Source organism: Gymnoscopelus microlampas, assembly GCF_963454915.1.
Source record: "Gymnoscopelus microlampas genome assembly, chromosome: 20".
Classification (NCBI taxonomy): Eukaryota; Metazoa; Chordata; class Actinopteri; order Myctophiformes; family Myctophidae; genus Gymnoscopelus; species Gymnoscopelus microlampas.
This window is the reverse complement of record NC_139957.1, coordinates 12,738,925-12,758,091: the sequence shown is the minus strand read 5'-3', so window position 1 is coordinate 12,758,091 and position 19,167 is coordinate 12,738,925. Positions and strand designations below refer to the sequence as shown.

The 19,167-nt window shown below is 42.8% G+C and overlaps 1 protein-coding gene across 1 annotated transcript in view; it reads right to left on the bottom strand.

The window, feature by feature from the left end:
* The window catches only part of prkd1 (protein kinase D1), a 49,945-nt gene extending 48,880 nt beyond the window's left edge, over nucleotides 1-1,065 (bottom strand). The window contains exon 1 of the mRNA XM_084045732.1: nucleotides 949-1,065. Coding sequence (XP_083901858.1) covers nucleotides 949-975 — 27 coding nt within the window. The 5' untranslated portion in view covers nucleotides 976-1,065. The remainder of the gene's footprint in view (nucleotides 1-948) is intronic.
* Between the last annotated feature and the right edge of the window lie 18,102 nt (nucleotides 1,066-19,167).

Genomic DNA, 19,167 nt, shown 5'->3' with positions numbered 1-19,167 from the left:
CTTGGAGTAACACATGGATCATTTAACAGTGTAGACCAATAAAGCCATAGAGATGTGAGAAAAGTGGCTTTGAAGTGTATTAATTGATACCTTGAAACCCCACAGTACGAAGGTGGTGATATTACAGGCTGTGGATCTATTCTACTGTTATGATCTGTGACGTCTCACACAGATTCGGCTATTTTCACTTCCTGTTTGGCCTTGAAACATGGAAGTTTGACGCTTCGCCACGGTTACACTGGTTTACAAAAATTCAATAACCAATAACTTTTCATCGTTAAAGTCTCTTGTGTACACTGAGAGAGTTTGAGGTGGATCAGACTAATCCTGCTAGGAGGAGCTTGTTAAAGAACGACCTGTGAAAATCGCATAAAATGCACCAAAACGCTACAATAAAATCTAAATGGCTGACTTCCTGTTGGGTTTAGGTCATGGCTCCAAGACACTTTTTTGTAAGTCGGGGCATGATACAGGTATGTACACATTTTTATACATGTAGGCGAAACCGTATTGTGGGTCTTTTTTCTTAGGGGGCGCTGTTGAGCCATTAGACCACGCCCATTTTAAATACATTTTTCGCCAGTTGTGACGTGTGTGCAAAGTTGCACAACTTTTTGACTACATTTAGGCCCTCAAAAACACCATTATCAGGAAAATAATAATCTTTAATTTCAATTTCAAAAGCAATTTCAATAGGGCTTTGCACTGGTGCACTAATTATACTAATAATAATATAATGTATTGACATGCTAATAGCCTACTTATCCAACAGACTTTACAGACTCTGAGACTGCTATATGAGACTGCTGTGTACTCTTTGCAAGAGATACCTGCATACTCCATTGCTCGTTACTCCGTTACTAGGCTCCCTAACGTTAACAGTTTGTATTAGCCCACTAAGTATTAAGCCTACTTTTTTTCTTTTCTTTTTTACACCTATTTACTCACCCTCTGGTCCACGATGGAGCACGCCATCTCCCGAACCTGAGCCAGGCTCACATCTCCGGGGTCCAGCAGAACCGGCTCTCGGCTCAGACCGATCTGGATGTGGATGGAGACCCCGTCCCCCTCCCCGTTCCCCCCCGGTACCGGTACGAGTACCGGTACTGGTACCACCGCCGGTACTGGGACCGGGACGGGGAGGAGGAGAGGACTGGGGGCTCGGATCACCGGAGGGACGCTCATGTGTTGATGTTGGAGTAAATAAAATAAAACAAAACAAAACACAAAAGAACAATCTCAATGTTTCTCAGCTTTGAATCACACTATAATGTCTTCGTATTTCCCGGCGAGGCTTCAACAAAAACTGCAGGGAACAACAACTGACCGAAATGAACCGTAAATATAATAAAATGAAGAGTCTAGCCTATGTTGTCAATCTGTCTGAGCTGAGTTACATGTACTGTCTGATCGCAGGGAAGCAAAAAAAAAAGAGAAAAAAAGGAAAACAAAACTTCCATCCAACTGTCCAAATAATGACGGATTATCTTAATGACGGAAAACTAACTAGAGCAACCGCAAATGATGCTAGTTCCACCAGTAGTTGTACTATTATAGTAGTAGGCTACCATTTAGAACGGACGCTGTAGTTGATGCGGACAGAACCATGATGGAGGGAGAGACGGACGTCAGCTGAGGAGAGGAGAGGAGAGGAGATGAGAGGAGAGGAGAGGAGAGGAGAGGAGAGGAGAGGAGAGGAGAGGAGAGGAGAGGAGAGGAGACCGACTCCCTGACTGAAACATAGATAGATAGATTATTAGATTGATTGATTGATTGATTGATAGAATACTTTATAAACCGTTTGTAAAATAAAACATACAAATCACAGAAAGTACAGTTTGATACAAATACAATGCTAAAAGGATTCAACCCAAGAAAGCACTATGGCTTGTTTCCATTGAGTCCTGTGTATTCAATTCATGGATGGATGGATGGATGGATGGATAGATAGATGGATAGATGGATAGATAGATAGATAGATAGTTAGATAGATACTGTAGACATACATACATACGTACATACATACATACATACATACATACATACATACATACATACATACATACATACATACATACATACATACATACATACATACATACATACATACATACATACATACATACATACATACATACATACATACATACATACATACATACATACATACATACATACATACATACTGTCAGAGGACCCAAATGCAGACACTGAAGGCGGCAGGTCAAATCCAGCAATTTATTAATAAACTCAAAAACGAGGCAGGCAAATAACACTGAACACACATGGTAGACATATGAGGAACAAAGGAACACACTGAAACACAGGGTTTAAATAGACTCAGGGATAACAGGACACAGGTGAACTCAACTGACAATCAACACTGGGATAGGCTCGAGGACTAAGAGGACACAGGTGGAAACACAGACAAATCACAAGACAGGTTAGACAAGGCAGGTACAGTACTACAGGGGCGGACAGGAAACAATAGAACAAAACTACAAAATAAGAACCAGAAACACTTTAAAACAAGACACAGAAATGCATATCCTGACACATACATACATACATACATACATACATACATACATACATACGTACATACGTACATACGTACATACTGTACATACATACATACATACATACATACATACATACATACATACATACATACATACAGTACATACATACTACAGATACACTTATCATGGTTTTAGCCGCGGATAACCACAGTTTGGGCGGATTTGGGTCAATCAAATATAATTATGAATTAATATTGGTTAAACCGCAAGTGAAATAATGCATCTATAGGCCTATAGCTTTTAAAAAGCACGAAATCTCGGCATGCTTGCGTTTGTCCTGTAGTATTTTAATATACTTTAATTGCCCATCAGGCACAAATTAGCCGCCTACTACACATGCTTTTGCCGCCAAGGGGTCCTTCCATGTTCCAAACAACAACACAGTGGACTAAAGGCAGCTATAGTGAGAGAGAAACCGACGACTGGATATGTCTTGAAAAGTTGTGATGTGAGAAAGTGATGGGAGACGGAGGGCTTGCTGTTACCATGGATAATTTCATTGTATACAGACACAGTCACTACGTCAGTGATCGCGACAGTGGTGAGTGACATTGTTTGTACAAGTACGTATCCATAGAATCCAATGTACATCCCTGCGGTGCGGTTGGTGCGGATCCATAAATTGGATGATATAATTAATGCGGTTGGATGACGGATGGATAATGAACGTGTACATGTGGATTAGGGTGATGAAAAGCCCATCCACGCATCTCTATTACATACATACATACATACAGACTTTTTTTCAATACATCTGTTTCAAAAGGCTGTGATACTTTCAGGACCATTTAAACATAACAACACATAAATAAATAAATAAGTGCGTGTGTGTGTGTGTGCGTGCGTGCGTGCGTGCGTGCGTGCGTGCGTGCGTGCGTGCGTGCGTGCGTGCGTGCGTACATGCGTGCGTGCGTGCGTGTGTTTGTCAGCTACTATGATGGGACAGTAGGCTCTTAACTTAAACTCATGCTGTATGTTGTAAAAACTGCAGTGAGGGACATGGATATTCAGCATAAAACAAATGCTTTATTAAACATCAAAACTATACCACTGAATATTGCAAATGCCAGCGAGCAGGTGGTCTTGTCTCCAAGGATTAATGTTTGTGATTTGTGTGTTTTCTCTTCTGTTTATACTGTTTTTTTTAAGCCTTTCATAATCGCCAGTGATTATATTGTACATGACTGTACACATTGGATATAGGTCAAATCACCAGGCTTCTGATCCCTTACTCCTATTCACATCTTTATGGTCAGGAGATATTTCATGGAGAAGGGGAGAGAGAAACAACAAGAGCTAATCACACCTCTTTTTGTCCAAAGAGCCACTGGGGAAAGAGATCAGAAATACGAGAGCGGGCAATGGACACTGGACAAGTCAAAACCACATCGATTGGAGCCCCGCTCCTGAGCATAAAGCTTGCAAGTGACTAATTGATCAAGATCAAATGGACAAGTTGAGAATGATGATTATTTGGACGCGGATTGAGGCATTGTAATGTAACAATTGTAATTGTTGAGACATGAGAAAAACGTTAAACGGGATGGACCTGGAAATCATGTCATGTTCTGTCTCCCTGTTGTGTTTTCTTGTGTTCCTTGATTCTCATTTATAGTTAGTATTTTACTTTACATTTGTGTTCATTTTGAAGTAGGTTAATGTGTCTTCCTCGTTTCTTAGTTGTAGGTTTTACTTTTATTACCTTTATTTTGTAGTGATGTTCTAGTGTTTCCTTTTACCTTAGTTACTGTTACCTGTCTTGTCTCTCCTGATTGTTCTGATTGTTAACCCCAGTCACCTGTGTCCCGTTAGTCCCATAGCATAGCCTATCCCTGTGTTGATTGTCAGGTGTGTTAACCTGTGTCTGGTTATCCCTGTGCGTATAAACCCTCAGTTCCTTGTGTTCACTGACAGTTTGTTGATGTTGTGACTAGGTTCTGTTTGTTGTAATTTCCTAGTGTATTCCTCAAGTATTTATTCCTAGTTCCCAGTGTGTTTTCCTCGTGCCACCTAGTTGTTCTTTGTGCCATTTTTGGTGAATAATACAGTCCCTTGTATTTGACAGTCCCTACATCTCTTGACACACCGTCACACCCAAGCGGAAGAGTTCGGTGTTTCTGTCTGGACAGAGACCAACACATCCAGGGCAGATGTATTCGCTTTACAAAGATGTTGTGAAATAACTGGTGTAATCTGTGGGAAATCAATTCTCGTGTGTTCGTGTTGGCCAATGTGGAGGGGAGGCATGCGTTAATCCGACAGACCTTTTCTCCGACTATGTGGCATCCGCGTGCGGTTAGGGTTAGGGTGGACTAACGTATTGCACCCATGTGGAGTACCTTTTAGAAATGAATGCAGTTCCTTTTGACTCCAGAGGGAATTAAACTGAATCATATGCACAGACTACAAACCTAACACTGTTGTATACAGTAGATACCTCACACCATACTCTATAAATCTGATACTAAATTACTAGACACTAATCCATAGTGTGAGTCCTTCTCATACTTTTTTTTACATTATTTCTGTCTTTTTTATTTCATCCTACTTTTCTTGTTCTATTTATTTATTTACCTGGCCAATGTTCGCTTAGTGACGAACTGAACCCTGTAGTAAACTAACCAGCAAGATTATCAAGAATGACCCTGTTCCCATTTTGGGTCGACATCCATCTTTACAATGCAATGGTATTCATTCATTGTGGTAGTGGGCTGTGGCTGTTTGGGGGAGTGGCATTCTGAAGCAGATTACTGTATGTATTAGCTAGCATTCAAACTTTACTGTAGGCTGCACCTGTGTAATTGGGGCTTATCGCCTGCCACCTGTTATAAGGCAGTCAGTGATACACCTCTCTAATGTAACTCTTATTCTGTGTTAATTGTGAGAATGCAGACAACCTGTGGGCAATCACTGATCACTGGTGTCAAATTCACCTGAACATTCTTTTTTTGCATTTAAAGTTTTATAAAACGCATAGTGAGCAACTTATTTTAGAACTGTTTATACTGTGGATACGGAATAAACAAATTGGACTAAACGATCTGATCGTATGTTCCCTCCTCACACGATCTCCCACATTCATATTTATTTCTGTGCATACACCATGATTAACCTGCCTGCTGCAGAGAAGACTGGTTTAATACTCACCTTTAAGTCTTTTAATAACTCAAGCTTCCAGTCTCCAAGTCATCCATTTCATTGGCAAGAGCTGTGACGAGGGGGAGTGAGAGGAAGGCAGAGAGAGACTGAGAGAGTAAAATTAGATTTCCTTATTTCAGGGGCCATGGATATTCAGCCGTCTGACGGCTTTGGTAACGAAATAGGCCTACTAGTAAGCCGCCAGGCATGTATGCCTAATAGTGGAGAAAGGGTGGAGGAGGTACTCAGTATTGGCCAAGCACCACCCCCATCTCCCGAGTAGATTCTCAACCTTTGGGAATCACTGCTAAGTAACCATCGTAATCGCTAGACAAGATATAAATGTATCATAATGTAAAAAATGCATTCCACTTCATTATGTTTATCAGTAAGGATATGTGGCCTGGTTTGTCATCATCTTTTTCCTTGTCCTTCAGAGCATTCATGGCTATGTCATAATAATGGTCTGTTATGTATGTAGGTGTGGGGTAAAGTTCAGGTAATTCTGGGTTTTCACCTACATCTTTCCCTGACTCATTTAGCAGTGGGACAATTTGGCCTTGATACATTGTGTGACTGTGCCTTTCACTTATCTGTTTACACCTGCCCTGTGGAAACGCACACATACAGTACAGCAGCAAGACAGTTATTAGCACGCCTACTCCTTATGAATACTGTCCCCAAATGGTGCCAAAGGCGAGAATTAACCGTGAAAACTCTGCTCAATTATAAGGGATTGTCTTACCTACTGTAACTTAAACATTACTTCCTAATGTTGGGTATGTATTGGTCCCCTAATATTTCACAACCCCCCAGCCCCTCTGCTGCCAGTAAGCAGTCCAAATTAAGCCTTGCCAAGCCACGTGGCCCATAGGGCAGGAACTGTTTCTGTAGCATGTGGCAGTTTGATGCTCAAGTACACCCCCTCGACATGGCGCTAGTATTTCACAGGGACTTACCCCCAGTCCAACCCTTGATGCAGTGCCAAGCAGGGAGGCATTGTCTCCCATTGTTAGTCTTTGGTATGACCCGGCAAGGGATCGAATCCCAACCTCACAGTCTCAGGGCGGACACTTTAACCACAATCCCAATTTATAATTATTTTTGATTTATTTATCATTATTCATAATGCGGTGGAGCAGCCAAACCAGAGGCACCACAAAGGATTCAAAAGGATGCCTTTTCAGCAGAGGGCACTTTACCCCTGCACCAACTGAACGCCGAAACAACTTTGCATTAATGGTTTTATATTCTCATGTGGAAACCTTCTATGGTCTAAATGGTCTATTCATGTCATGTGCATCTTCACAGTCCCTATACCATGGTGTGAAGCCTCTGCCAAATGTGTCCCATCCTGTTGTTGAACACCTATCGAGATGAACCCTTCTCATCCCCTGGATGATGTAGTTGGGATGAAGAGCACATTCAGCCACAGACTTATCCTCCCCCAGCACACCACGAAGCTACTTGGACAGTCCTTTGTGCCAATAGCCACCAGGCTCTACTACAACCAAGCCAGACCTCCATTATGTTCTATTCCGCTCTCTGGGATTACTGACTCTTGCTTGCTTCTGGCACAGCTTGCACATGGACCACTTGGATGAACACTACAGCACATGCAATGACATGCCCGAAATAGGGACACCAGGTCGAAAGTGGTTAACATTTAACGTTATGTAATATGTACACAGCTCATTTATATCCTTGTCATTTGTTTACACACGTTAAGCTTTCATTTTATATACACAGCTGTTTCACAGGCCTTACAGCCTTGGCCCTACACACCACTTGGCGTACATGTCCCGGAGGAAATGCAGTCATCTCCAACAATCATGTGCTGGGCCATATGCACCACTCTCAACATTTAAGAGCGGTGCAGTTCCCATACCAGGCGGTTCGTCAGGATGCTCTCGATGGTGCTGTTGTAGAAAGTGCGGGTGTGCGGGTGCTTATGCTGAATTTCTTCAGCCTTTTTCATTATGTGTGGTGTGTGTATGGCTCATGTGAGGCCCTCTGAGATGTGTACGGTGAGGAACTTTAAGTCACTGACCCTTTCCACTAGGGGTGTCGGAAAAAATCGATTCGAATACGAATCGCGATTCTCATGTTGGACGATTCAGAATCGATTCTCATTTAAAGAAAAACGATTTTCCAAAAAAAAAAAAAAAAAGTTTTTTTTTTTTTGGGGGGGGGGGGGGGGATCTTGGATTTACCTTTGTGTGTTTACATTATTATCAGTTGATAAAACCTTTACAATTATAAAAGTTACATAAATGTATCCTATGTTTTGAATCAAGAATCGTTTTCGGAATCGTGACCCCAAGAATCGGAATCGAATCGAATCGTGAGATAGCAAACGATTCACAGCCCCCCAGGCCAGCATGCTCTCTTAGAATATTAGCTCCTTGGTCTCCTTGGAATTGAGGGCCACGTTGTTCTCTTGACACCACTGTGACCACTGAGTGATCTGACCTCATCCCTGTAGGCCGTCTCGTTGACATTGACGATCAGGCCCATCACTGTCATGTCTTCAGCATACTTGATGACATTAAAGCTGTGCATAGCCACGAGGGTGTGTGTAAACAGGGACTAGGGAGGGCTCAGCACACAGCCCAGAGGGGTTGAAGGCCAGTGAATCTGATGTGATGCTGCTCATTCATTCTCACCACCTTGCGAAAACCTGACAGGAGTCCAGTATCCAGCTGCACATGGTATCTGAGCTTGGCATCTAGCTTGGCATGAACTACTATGCTGCCGAGGTGCAGTCCACAAACAGCATTCTAGTAGGGATGCAACTGTTATCCCATGATTTAATGCATACCTTGGTTTTTGGGTAACGGTTTTGGTTCAGTTATTTGCGTAAGGAGAACAAAAATGTGAATATGTCCAAAATGCGCGTTAGTTTGCTTTTAAGCAAAACAAAAGATGCTTTTCCATTAATGTGCTGCTGATGACAACAACAGAGAACACCTTGGTTCCACATACATTCTGGAAGGTAAAGATATGATCATTTATGAATGCGAAATAGATGATCTACAAGCTCACAATGCATCACAATGCTTGTAGATCGGCTATCTTCGGCGAGTGACACCGCTGGATTTACTCGCGGGGAGGGGTTTCCAGAGACACAGACATGCACACACTCCAAATTTGGCAGTATGAAATGTGCGTAAAGTAGTTGTTAAGGTGAGTGAGGAATGGGACCCAATGGGAGTTCTACAATACAAGGGCTTTATTGTGCCAACAAGACAGGCCAACAGGGCAAAATCCAAACTCTGGTAGACTAGCATAAGGCAAACAGAAACTCACATCTTACAGAGTACTATGGAGTAACAGAGTACATAGAAAACAGGCCAGAAAACAGGGGAGGATTACACACTGGAGACACCTGGGATGATTGCAACAATTGACACCTGGGAATGAAACAGAGTAACAGAATTACAAAACCTAGACAATGAACGTATTGAACCAGAAGTGTGGAAAAAACGAGAATACAATACAAGCAAACCACCCGTGAACATGACTAACAACCAAACCAAACAGGGAACAAGAACAGAAGTAGGCCTAAACATATACACACACACTGTGACAGTAGTAACTAAAAGTTTAATAGCAAAACCAAAAATGACGCACAAAGTGCATATTGAACCGTACATGGCATGCCGTACAGATCAATATTACACAGAGAACCATTGCATCCCTAATTTGCACACAGCAGTTACTCCCCTCCAGGTGAGAAAGGGAGGTGTGAAGAGCCTTGGCAACTGCATCGTCAGTAGATCTGTTTTGACGATATGCTAATTGCCATATAGGTCCAACATGGCACGTAACGTGGAACAAACAAAGTCCCTCTCCAACCTGTCAAAGCATTTACTGACAAGTGAGGCGAGGGCGCAGTTCTCCAGTCATTCACTTTGGAGTGCTTGGGGACTGGCACAATGGTGGACATCCTGAAGCCTGCGGGAACAACAGCCTGGGTGAGGGAGAGGATGAAAATATCAGCAAACACTCCCTCCCTGCCATCCGGTGCGCCAACCGGTACATACGCACATACTCTGAGGAGATAACCTCAAGGCTCTGCCATGTTTAATGGGCTGGCCTCCTCAGGTGGGGCTAAATGAGACGCAGTTTACGGAGCTAGTTCAGGCCAGGCAACTCAAGGGATTGGGCCAACCGATCAGGTGACTAGTCACATGCACTTTTTCTCCTGGTCGGGTGGTTAAAGGTACTGCGCTATTACCTGCTCACTCTGGCTTCCCTGTCTAGCTGAGCTGACGTGCGTCGCCACTGCTGCTTTGCTGCTGAGATCCTGCTACCGCTGCTCGCTGCTTACCTGCATGCTGCTGCCCATGAAAGTCATCCCACCCGCCTCCCCGGCATCCACCTATAGGCTCTGTTTCTAGATCCCCATGGGGGTTTAATTCATTCCCTGTAAATGCTATTTGGCATGTAACATTCATTAAAATGTTATTCTTACAGGGAATGAATGGATTCAGATGCCTGACGCCAAACTATGGTTCCTCATGCTTTCTATATCCATGCTCAAGCTTGCTTAATAAATATATATTCTAATCCAATCCAAGAATTGTCTGACTGAACTACAGCATTGATTCTCCCTCTGAAGTCTGTGGTAGTCTGCAACCCTTACCACATACAGCACTTGCCACATCAACACTGTTGAACAGGTTCAATTACAAGGGAAACACTGTTTGTGTATGTACGTATCTCGTTATGTCTATGCAAATCTGCGTGGGTGTTTATCTGTGTGTGCGTGCGTGCATGTGTACGTGTGCATGTGTGTGCGTGTGTGTGTGTGTGTGTGTGTGTGTGTGTGTGCGTGCGTGTGCGTGCGTGCGTGCGTGCGTGCTTGTGAGAGAGAGAGAGAGAGAGAGAGAGAGAGAGAGAGAGAGAGAGAGAGAGAGAGAGAGAGAGAGAGAGAGAGAGAGATAGAGAGAGAGAGAGAGAGAGACATTACTCCAGAGACACAACTCTCATAATTAAAAAAAACAGCTTATTGTTTGTGCGTGATGTCACAGAGCCCTCGTCAGACAGCGACTGAAACTGCAGCTTAAATCATTTACTAAAAACTGTATCCATTCATGGACGATAGATGTTTGTTCATATTACTGGTGATAGATTGTACAATACAGTATACTATATTAATTAACACGTCTATGCTAACCCACCCACAGTTGGATTTGTTCATGAGTTGTTGTTTTCTTATGTTAATAGGTACAGTACACAGTAGTAGTGTTAATTTATCCATTCGTAACTCTGAGAGTGTACACATTTTTACACGAGTTAAACTAAAGCTCAGGAATTTACTGTATATGTCCCAGTTTAAATTTATAACAATTAAATTGCTTTACAGGAGTGCTCAAAAATCACTGACATGATCGGATTTTGGTCAAACATGAATCAAACATAGATTTAAAATCGTCAAGTGCATACGTCTATATAATTCCCTTAAAAGTAAAACATTTGAATCCCCTCTGTGTTTGAAAAGAATGCATGAATCATGTCATGAATTCAAGTTTATTCTTCCATTATTTAACAGTAGAGACACATCACCGTAGTTGCTCACATGAACCCTAGCAGGGCCGTATTCTAGGCATGCCTTAAAGTGAAGAGATATGGTGTAGAGGGGGAAAAGGAAGGGGCCAAGCATAGAACTCTGGGGGACCCCATTCATTAAAGTATAGAAGTTGTTTAATCAAACCAGTATTGTAACATTACAAGATCAACCCCAGGCTTTTTCTGCAAATGCACTTGCTGTCCCTATTTTTCTATCTAGGTCTATCTACTTTGAAACTATCCTTGGTGTAAAACGAAAACATCACATCTCGGCAACCGACAATGACAGTTCACAAGGACATAGAGGGAGTGAGGCACCTGACAGCCACCTTTGATTTTGTTACCATGGAGATTTTGTGATACTGTATGTGTTTTAACATCTAAAAGTTTATTGTGCTTTGCACAAATGTTGTGCAAAGCAGTTGTAAGCGGATGTACTTTTCACTTAACCAAAAACATTATGCTTTGGTTAAGTGAAATTCATCGTCGTTTTTATGACCCAGGGGTCGGACCGTCTCACAGACACTCAGACACACATTTCACACATGTGTCATTCTAACATGCTCCATACACACACATAAGACAAACCTTCCAACTCCCTCTGACGCACGCACATACACACACACCCGTGCGCACATTGAGGGTGAGAATGAGCTGTTGTGTATCTGTCTCCCTGGTGAGCTGTGTGTAAATATTGTGTGTAGAGACACTAGACATGCTAAAGCAGCGATACAAGCTATATAACACAGCATAGCGTTCCTTTATCTCGACACATAAACTCATGAATATGGAGGCTTCACTTAGCGCTGCAAATACGTCAACGGGGCTCAATGACAACATGCTCGGCGCCTGATTTATTTAGAATCTTGTATGAGGCCGTATGTTCTTTCAGGTATTTCTGTTTTGCTTTGACAGAAACATGGAAAGAAACATGACAGAGGACAGAGAGAGAGAGAGAGAGAGAGAGAGAGAGAGAGGAAAGAGAGACAAGAGGAGAGCATTTTTCAGTCGGGTAGCAGTGTTTCAGGATGTAGTGTGGCTTTCTTGGAATCGGAAGGTTACCTCCTGGCTGCATGTCCAAGTCCCCTCGAGCAAGACAACTTATGGAGGTCCGCGGCCAAATACATATCGATTTGGGGCTCCTTGACATGAAAAAGTTTGAGAACCACTGTTTTAAATTGTTACATATTCATGTTTTACACTGTTACAGAGCTTTATAGTTTACAGTATGATTACAGAGCTTCATTTGTGCTACAGTGTCACCTTCTGCAGCATTTGATCTGTCAGCGCCACCAACAACAGCTCAAGATGTCAGTCTCTGTGGTGATTAAAAAAACATTGTTTTATCGTTTATCACGACGCATATGTCAAGGCGTCATGGGAATCCGATGCATTGCCCTCTGAAGTTGTCTGATGTCGATTACAATGTTCTTTCACTGCAGGACCAAAATAAATGGGTGAGATGTGAGCAGAGTTGCTCCCTACAGACCCTGCTCCCCCCCTTTAAACCAACTAAAGAAATGATTATGACGTCTGTGATTGTATAAATGGCACCTGCCAACTGGTAAGGTAAAGCTTTATTGTCCCTGAGTGTCAATTTGGTGTGTAATAGCAGTAAAAACAATGGAACAACAAACATACAATATATAGACATACGCACGTGAAAATAGATGTACAGTTAAGGGAGAGAGAGAGAGAGAGAGAGAGAGAGAGAGAGAGAGAGAGAGAGAGAGTAAAGTCTTAATTAAGCTTCTAGGTTGATTTGATTGGCTTAAATAGAGCAGATGTTTCGGATGCGGGAAGGAGTAATCTTGTGGATCTCTGCCTCTCTGACATCTATAGAGGTTATGTGTGTGACATCATCGTACGTGGAAGTTATGCGGGAACGCCTACTGAGTGGCAAAAAACTACTTTCTGGCCTTGACAGCCCATACATCCAAACAGAAAAGTCCTATCTGATTGTATTAAATGACGTTACAGTTTTTCACAATTGTTAACACACAAAAAGCAAAAATTCGGCACAATTTTTACAACCTTAACTTCATGTACTAATCGCTCCACCCAATTTGGCACTACTTCACACTCCCTTATCTGCATTAGACTCTGACTTTCCTTCTTTACACTCTGATGTCAATTACATTATCACCTTGTTGTCCAAACACTACACACAATGTTCAGTTGTTGCACACACTTCTCACATAAAATCTCAAAGCATCAATCTACAACACACCTTGTTGTCCAAACACTACACAATGTTCAGTTGTTGCACACACTTCTCACATAAAATCTCAAAGCATCAATCTGCAACATACAAATAGTCAAATCTCTAAACATTCAGGTCTGGTGAGCAATTTGCACCACCGGGCTGCTCCAGTGCGTGAGTGGTTTCAGGACCACCCCAGGTATTTCTGTACCTTCGACCTTATTCTCCTTTCCTGAATCCCATTGAGGAGTTCTTTTGAGCTTGGAGGTGGAAGGTATATGAACGGAACCCACAGAGCCGGGTCCCACTGCTCCAGGCCATGGAGGAGGCTTGTGGCGACGTCACTGTTAGGGCTGTGAATCTTCTGCTATCTCACGATTCGATTAGATTCCGATTCTTTTCAGATTTTTTCAAAACAAACGATTCTCGATTGAAACATGTTTTTTTCCAATTCATAATCGAAAAATGTCATTATATAAAAATCGTGAAAATCGATTGCAGCCCTAGTCACTGTTGAGGCCTGTCAGGGCTTCATGCGCCACTCGAGGCGTTTCTTCCAATGCTGCTTGGACAGGGAGAACATTGCCTATGATGTGGATGAGGCCCTCTGGCCAGACATGAACCGGAGGCATGATGCCTAAATCATGTAGAGAAATAAAACTTTTTTGGCTGCATATTTGTGTTTTGTTTTATGTTTGACTATGAAAAAAGTAGGCCTACACTGAGTCATTTTACAAAAGGAGAAATGTCTCATCCTCCAGAGTCATTGTCATTCATATGGTGTGTTCCATTTATATGATTGTGTTTTCAATTTTGCCCTGCAGTGTGCTGTAAATGTTTGGTAGTGTGCAGCAAATGCTTAGTTGTGTGTACTCAATGAATGGTATGTGTGTGTCATTTGAAAATATGGCTGTGTGTACCAAATGAAAACACGAGTTCCATTTTGTGAACAGTTAAAAGATTTGATGGCAAAGCGTCATCTTGCAAAGGGAGAGTAGGGTTTAGCATTTTGTGTGTGAGGTTTCAGTTTTGTGTGTGCAGTTTTGAGAAAGCCGTTATTGTTTTGAGAAACGTGTGTTAACAATTGTGAAAAACTGTAAACAGACCAACATGGCAGCTGTACGGAAAGCTTGAATTATCCTCTTTCTGTCTGCAAAGTTTTTGTTATGAGTTACTTTCTGTCAATAAGTTCCGTGCAGGCGATTATTTTAAGTGTCAGAGTTTGGAAGCGTAATTAATGCCCTACTTGATCATACTACAACGTCACACGAAAGTACCAAATGTAGCAGATCTACAATCTCGAAACACAGCACGAAGCGACGCGTTTTGAGCTTGTAGATCTGCTACTTTAGCTACTTTTGAATATAACAGCTTATATATTATTCATCTTAACACAACAGAAACACAACATTATGTGAATCATGTTAATATGTCTAACACCCATTTCATTGGACTGTTGTGAATTTGCAAACAATGAATAAATATTTATAACAGAACACAGACATACACACACAGCCTACAGTCATGAATACGAGCGTCGTTAACATGGTACGTTGTGCGTTAACGTTGTGGTGTGTTGTCCCGCTGTGATTCTGTGAATGTGTAAATATTGGTTCACATTTAACTATGCAGATACAAAGGAGCCTGAGGGTGACACACACGCGCACACACACAGACGCACACACGCACACAGTTTAGGTGGTCTTATATGATAATAGACAAACTTCCATATTTACATTACATCATGAAACTATTGTGTGAAATTACTCATGCAGTTAGAATACAGCCTGAGGCCTGTGTGTGTGTGTGTGTGTGTGTGCGCGTGTGCGTGCGTGCGTGCGCTCTCCATGGGGAAAGCGGAGTCTGATGAATTGTTGTTGTTATTAGTGATTGTGTGTGTGTGCATGTGTGCATATCTGTTGTACTGATGACTGTTGTATTATTCTCTGTGTTTGTCTTAATAATGGCCCTCCTACGTACACTGTTTACTGCACAGCATGAGCTCACACACACACACACACGCACGCACGCACGCACGCGCGCGCACGCACACACACACACACACACACACACACACACACACACACACACACACACACACACACACACACACACACACACACACACACACACACACACACACACGCACACACGCACACACGCTTAAGCATGTGATACAACTGGATAACTGTGATGAATATGTATTGTTGATGGGTGGTATAGACATGTATAGATGATACAGTAGGGTGGATGGGGACATATACTATAGACAGATAAATAGATAGTTCATCTATCAGTTTCTACATTGGAGTGTTGCTGTCTAACCGCCCAGGTGAGTGCTTCCACCAGGTTAGTCTCGCGTAGCCAGACCCCACAGAAAATGAAAAACAGCGACCTCTGTTTTCTGATATTGTCTGTGGGGTCTGGCGGGAGGAAAATGGAAGACCAGTGCGCAGGGAAACTCCGGTTTCATGTCTGCCTTCAGCGCATCACTTCCGGTTGGTGCGACTACGTTTTCATTCCCACTAACAATATTTCTACACGGAACACTAACACCACTTCTCCCAGAGAACATGGATGGTTTTGGTTATAAGCCCACTTGTTTCTATGATGAAAGAGTAAGTTAAAATGTGAATATCTTTCCGTGGTTTTGTCCGCTCCGAGGACGCTATTAAATTAGTTTCGGCTAGTTTCGAGGGGGGAAGGGTGGATGGACACGTGAATCCCGCCCACTACATTTGATTGGGTAAAGCGCGGCCCGCTTCCTGATCTGAAGGCACGCCCACTTGTAGCCAATGCGCACACGCTATGACGAACCCCTCCGACAGATTCCACCGCAGGGCAGAATCTGTTCTTGAGAGATTACCACCAGGTTAGCCAGAGGTCTGAGGGAAGAGTTCAGCACCACGGCCAGCACCGGCCCCTTAGCCAGCTCACTGAGGGGAGGTACGGCTCTATGCACAGCAGCCAGTGTGTGTGCAAATGGAATTTGGTTCCATTTGTACACTCTCAGAGTTATGAGGGTCCGCTGTGCTACACTAAATGGAACAAAGCCTTAATTAGTATCATTGGTAAAACCTGCGAAGGAAGTACGGAAGAGGCCCAATTTCTTTCCAATATGGCTGCTGTGCATAGAGCCTATTCAGCTTGATGTGATGACACCGGCACTCTGACTAACAGGCTGTAGACAGCTGCGCTGAGTTGGCTCTGATCAAGCTTTTGCTATAAAATGTGCTCACTCTTCCTCAATAGTGGCTGGCTCTCCTTGGTGGACGGACACTCAGCAGCACTATGTAACTTTTCTCTTCTACCCCGGATTTGAACCCGGTTTCCTGCATGCCCAAGTGCTGATATATATATATATTTTTTACCATTGAGCTAATAGAGCCCGCCTGCTTGCTCAGGGGATAAATTGAATCTTGACCATCAGGTCAAAATTCGTGTCAGATCCTGTGTCTAGGTGAGACATGACCTTTGACACAATCTAAATGTCTCAATAGAAGAGCAGGGAGAAAAAATACAACCACCCCAATTGTATAAGTTATATTGTATTAACATACTCTACCATACAGATTGGACAAAATTACATTTTATTCATTAATGAAAAGTTACATAGTGCCGCTTTAATGGACCAATACCCCAGACCGGGAAGAGTATATTTTGTTGGAGTTTGTTTGTTTAATTAACCCCCCCCCCCTTGCTGTTGTAACGAGCCCCCTCAATAATTCTCACTTTGTGCACTTGAACAGTCTTTGCCTCTGTGTTGGTCCGATCAGTCTTCACACTATCTATACTGTATACAGTATATCGTTGCTGTCAGGCAGAAACCTCGTATCTCCATATTTCAACTTTTTATGTTTTGTTGTAAATGAATGACCTACTTCATCATATAAGAGTGGCTATTTTCACAATTTTAAATCATTTATAAGATAATAATAAAAAGGAAGGAAACAGGAAGGAACAGTTTGTACTTACAAGGCTTCCCCCCACAGCAACGATATATATTTGGCAGTCAATCAATATCAATATAATATAGTACACCGTATAAAATTATGATTAATCTCATGATTGTCAAAGATTAATCTTTGACGATGATTTGTAATGTAAAGGGATTTAGTTTCAACATGGGAGTGGACACATTTGCTTGCTTTATGTAAATGTATGTTTATTTATTATTGGAAATCAATTGAAAACAACAAATGATTAATATAATCCAGAAACCCTCAAAGGCACTGCATTAACAATAAGAATATGCTCACATTATTACATGGCAAATTCAAGCCAAAATTGCCCATTGAATTCAACCCAAAATTGAATAGAAGAAACAGATGCAGACCATATTGCTAACAGCAGCACAGGCTGACTACACACACGCGCGCGCCCACGCACGCACGCACGCACGCACGCACGCACGCACGCACGCACGCACGCACGCACGCACGCACGCACGCACGCACGCACGCACGCACACACACACACACACACACACACACACACACACACACACACACACACACACACATCTGCACCCCCACCTGCGTTCCAAACAATACACAAAGACGCTCTATCTGTAATTATTTTACCTCAACAAACAAGTTTAATTGGCTTGGAGGAGAGCATGAACATGAGTGTGTGTGTGTGTGTGTGTGTGTGTGTGTGTGTGTGTGTGTGTGTGTGTGTGTGTGTGTGTGTGTGTGTGTGTGTGTGTGTGTGTGTGTGTGTTTGTGTTTGTGTGTGTGTGTGTGTGTGTGTGTGTGTGTGTGTTTACTGTTCAGCACCCCTTGAGCCTGCATGTACAACTTGTTTGTCACAGCGTGTGTGTGTGTGTGTGTGTGTGTGTGTGTGTGTGTGTGTGTGTGTGTGTGTGTGTGTGTGGGGGGCGGTTGATCAGTGCATGGACCACATCACAGTGTAATAGAGCCCATTGGGATCTAGGCATGTCTACAGTTGCTAGCTGTAAATTGACCTGCCCTGTGTGTGTGTGTGAGATTTAATAACTGTTATCTCTCCCTCAAGCCCTTATCTTGCACGCGCGCAGTGAAGTGCAGGGTTAGTGCACGTACACACACGCGCACACACGCACGTACACACACACACACACACACACACACACACACACACACACACACACACACACACACACACACACACACACACACACACACACACACACACACACACACACACACACACACACACACACACACACACAATGCAGTAATAAGCTGTGCCAGTGTCAAACCTCCTCAAATCAAAGAGTCAGTGATGCAGACATACAGGTAGACAGGCAGACAGGCAGACAGACAGGCAGAAAGACATACAGACAGACAGACAGACAGACAGACAGACAGACGTTACTGTGTGTCTGCGTGTGTGCGTGCGCACGTGCGTGCGTGCGTGCTAACCCTGTACTTCACTGTACTAATAAACTCACAACCTTGTCAACAACAACAATAATGTCCGTCAAACTCACATCTCTTCTCTTCATATGCACTGTTGTCTTCACTGAGCTGGGACATCTGAGACAATACTGTAGGAGGACAGACCATAGGAAAGCTGAGGGGGAGACAGTGTAGGGGAGACATTGGCACCATCAAAATGTCTCTAATTGAAAAAGATTTCAACCTTTTCATGATGGAAATAGCTCTAATATAACTTTTTCTGATTTTT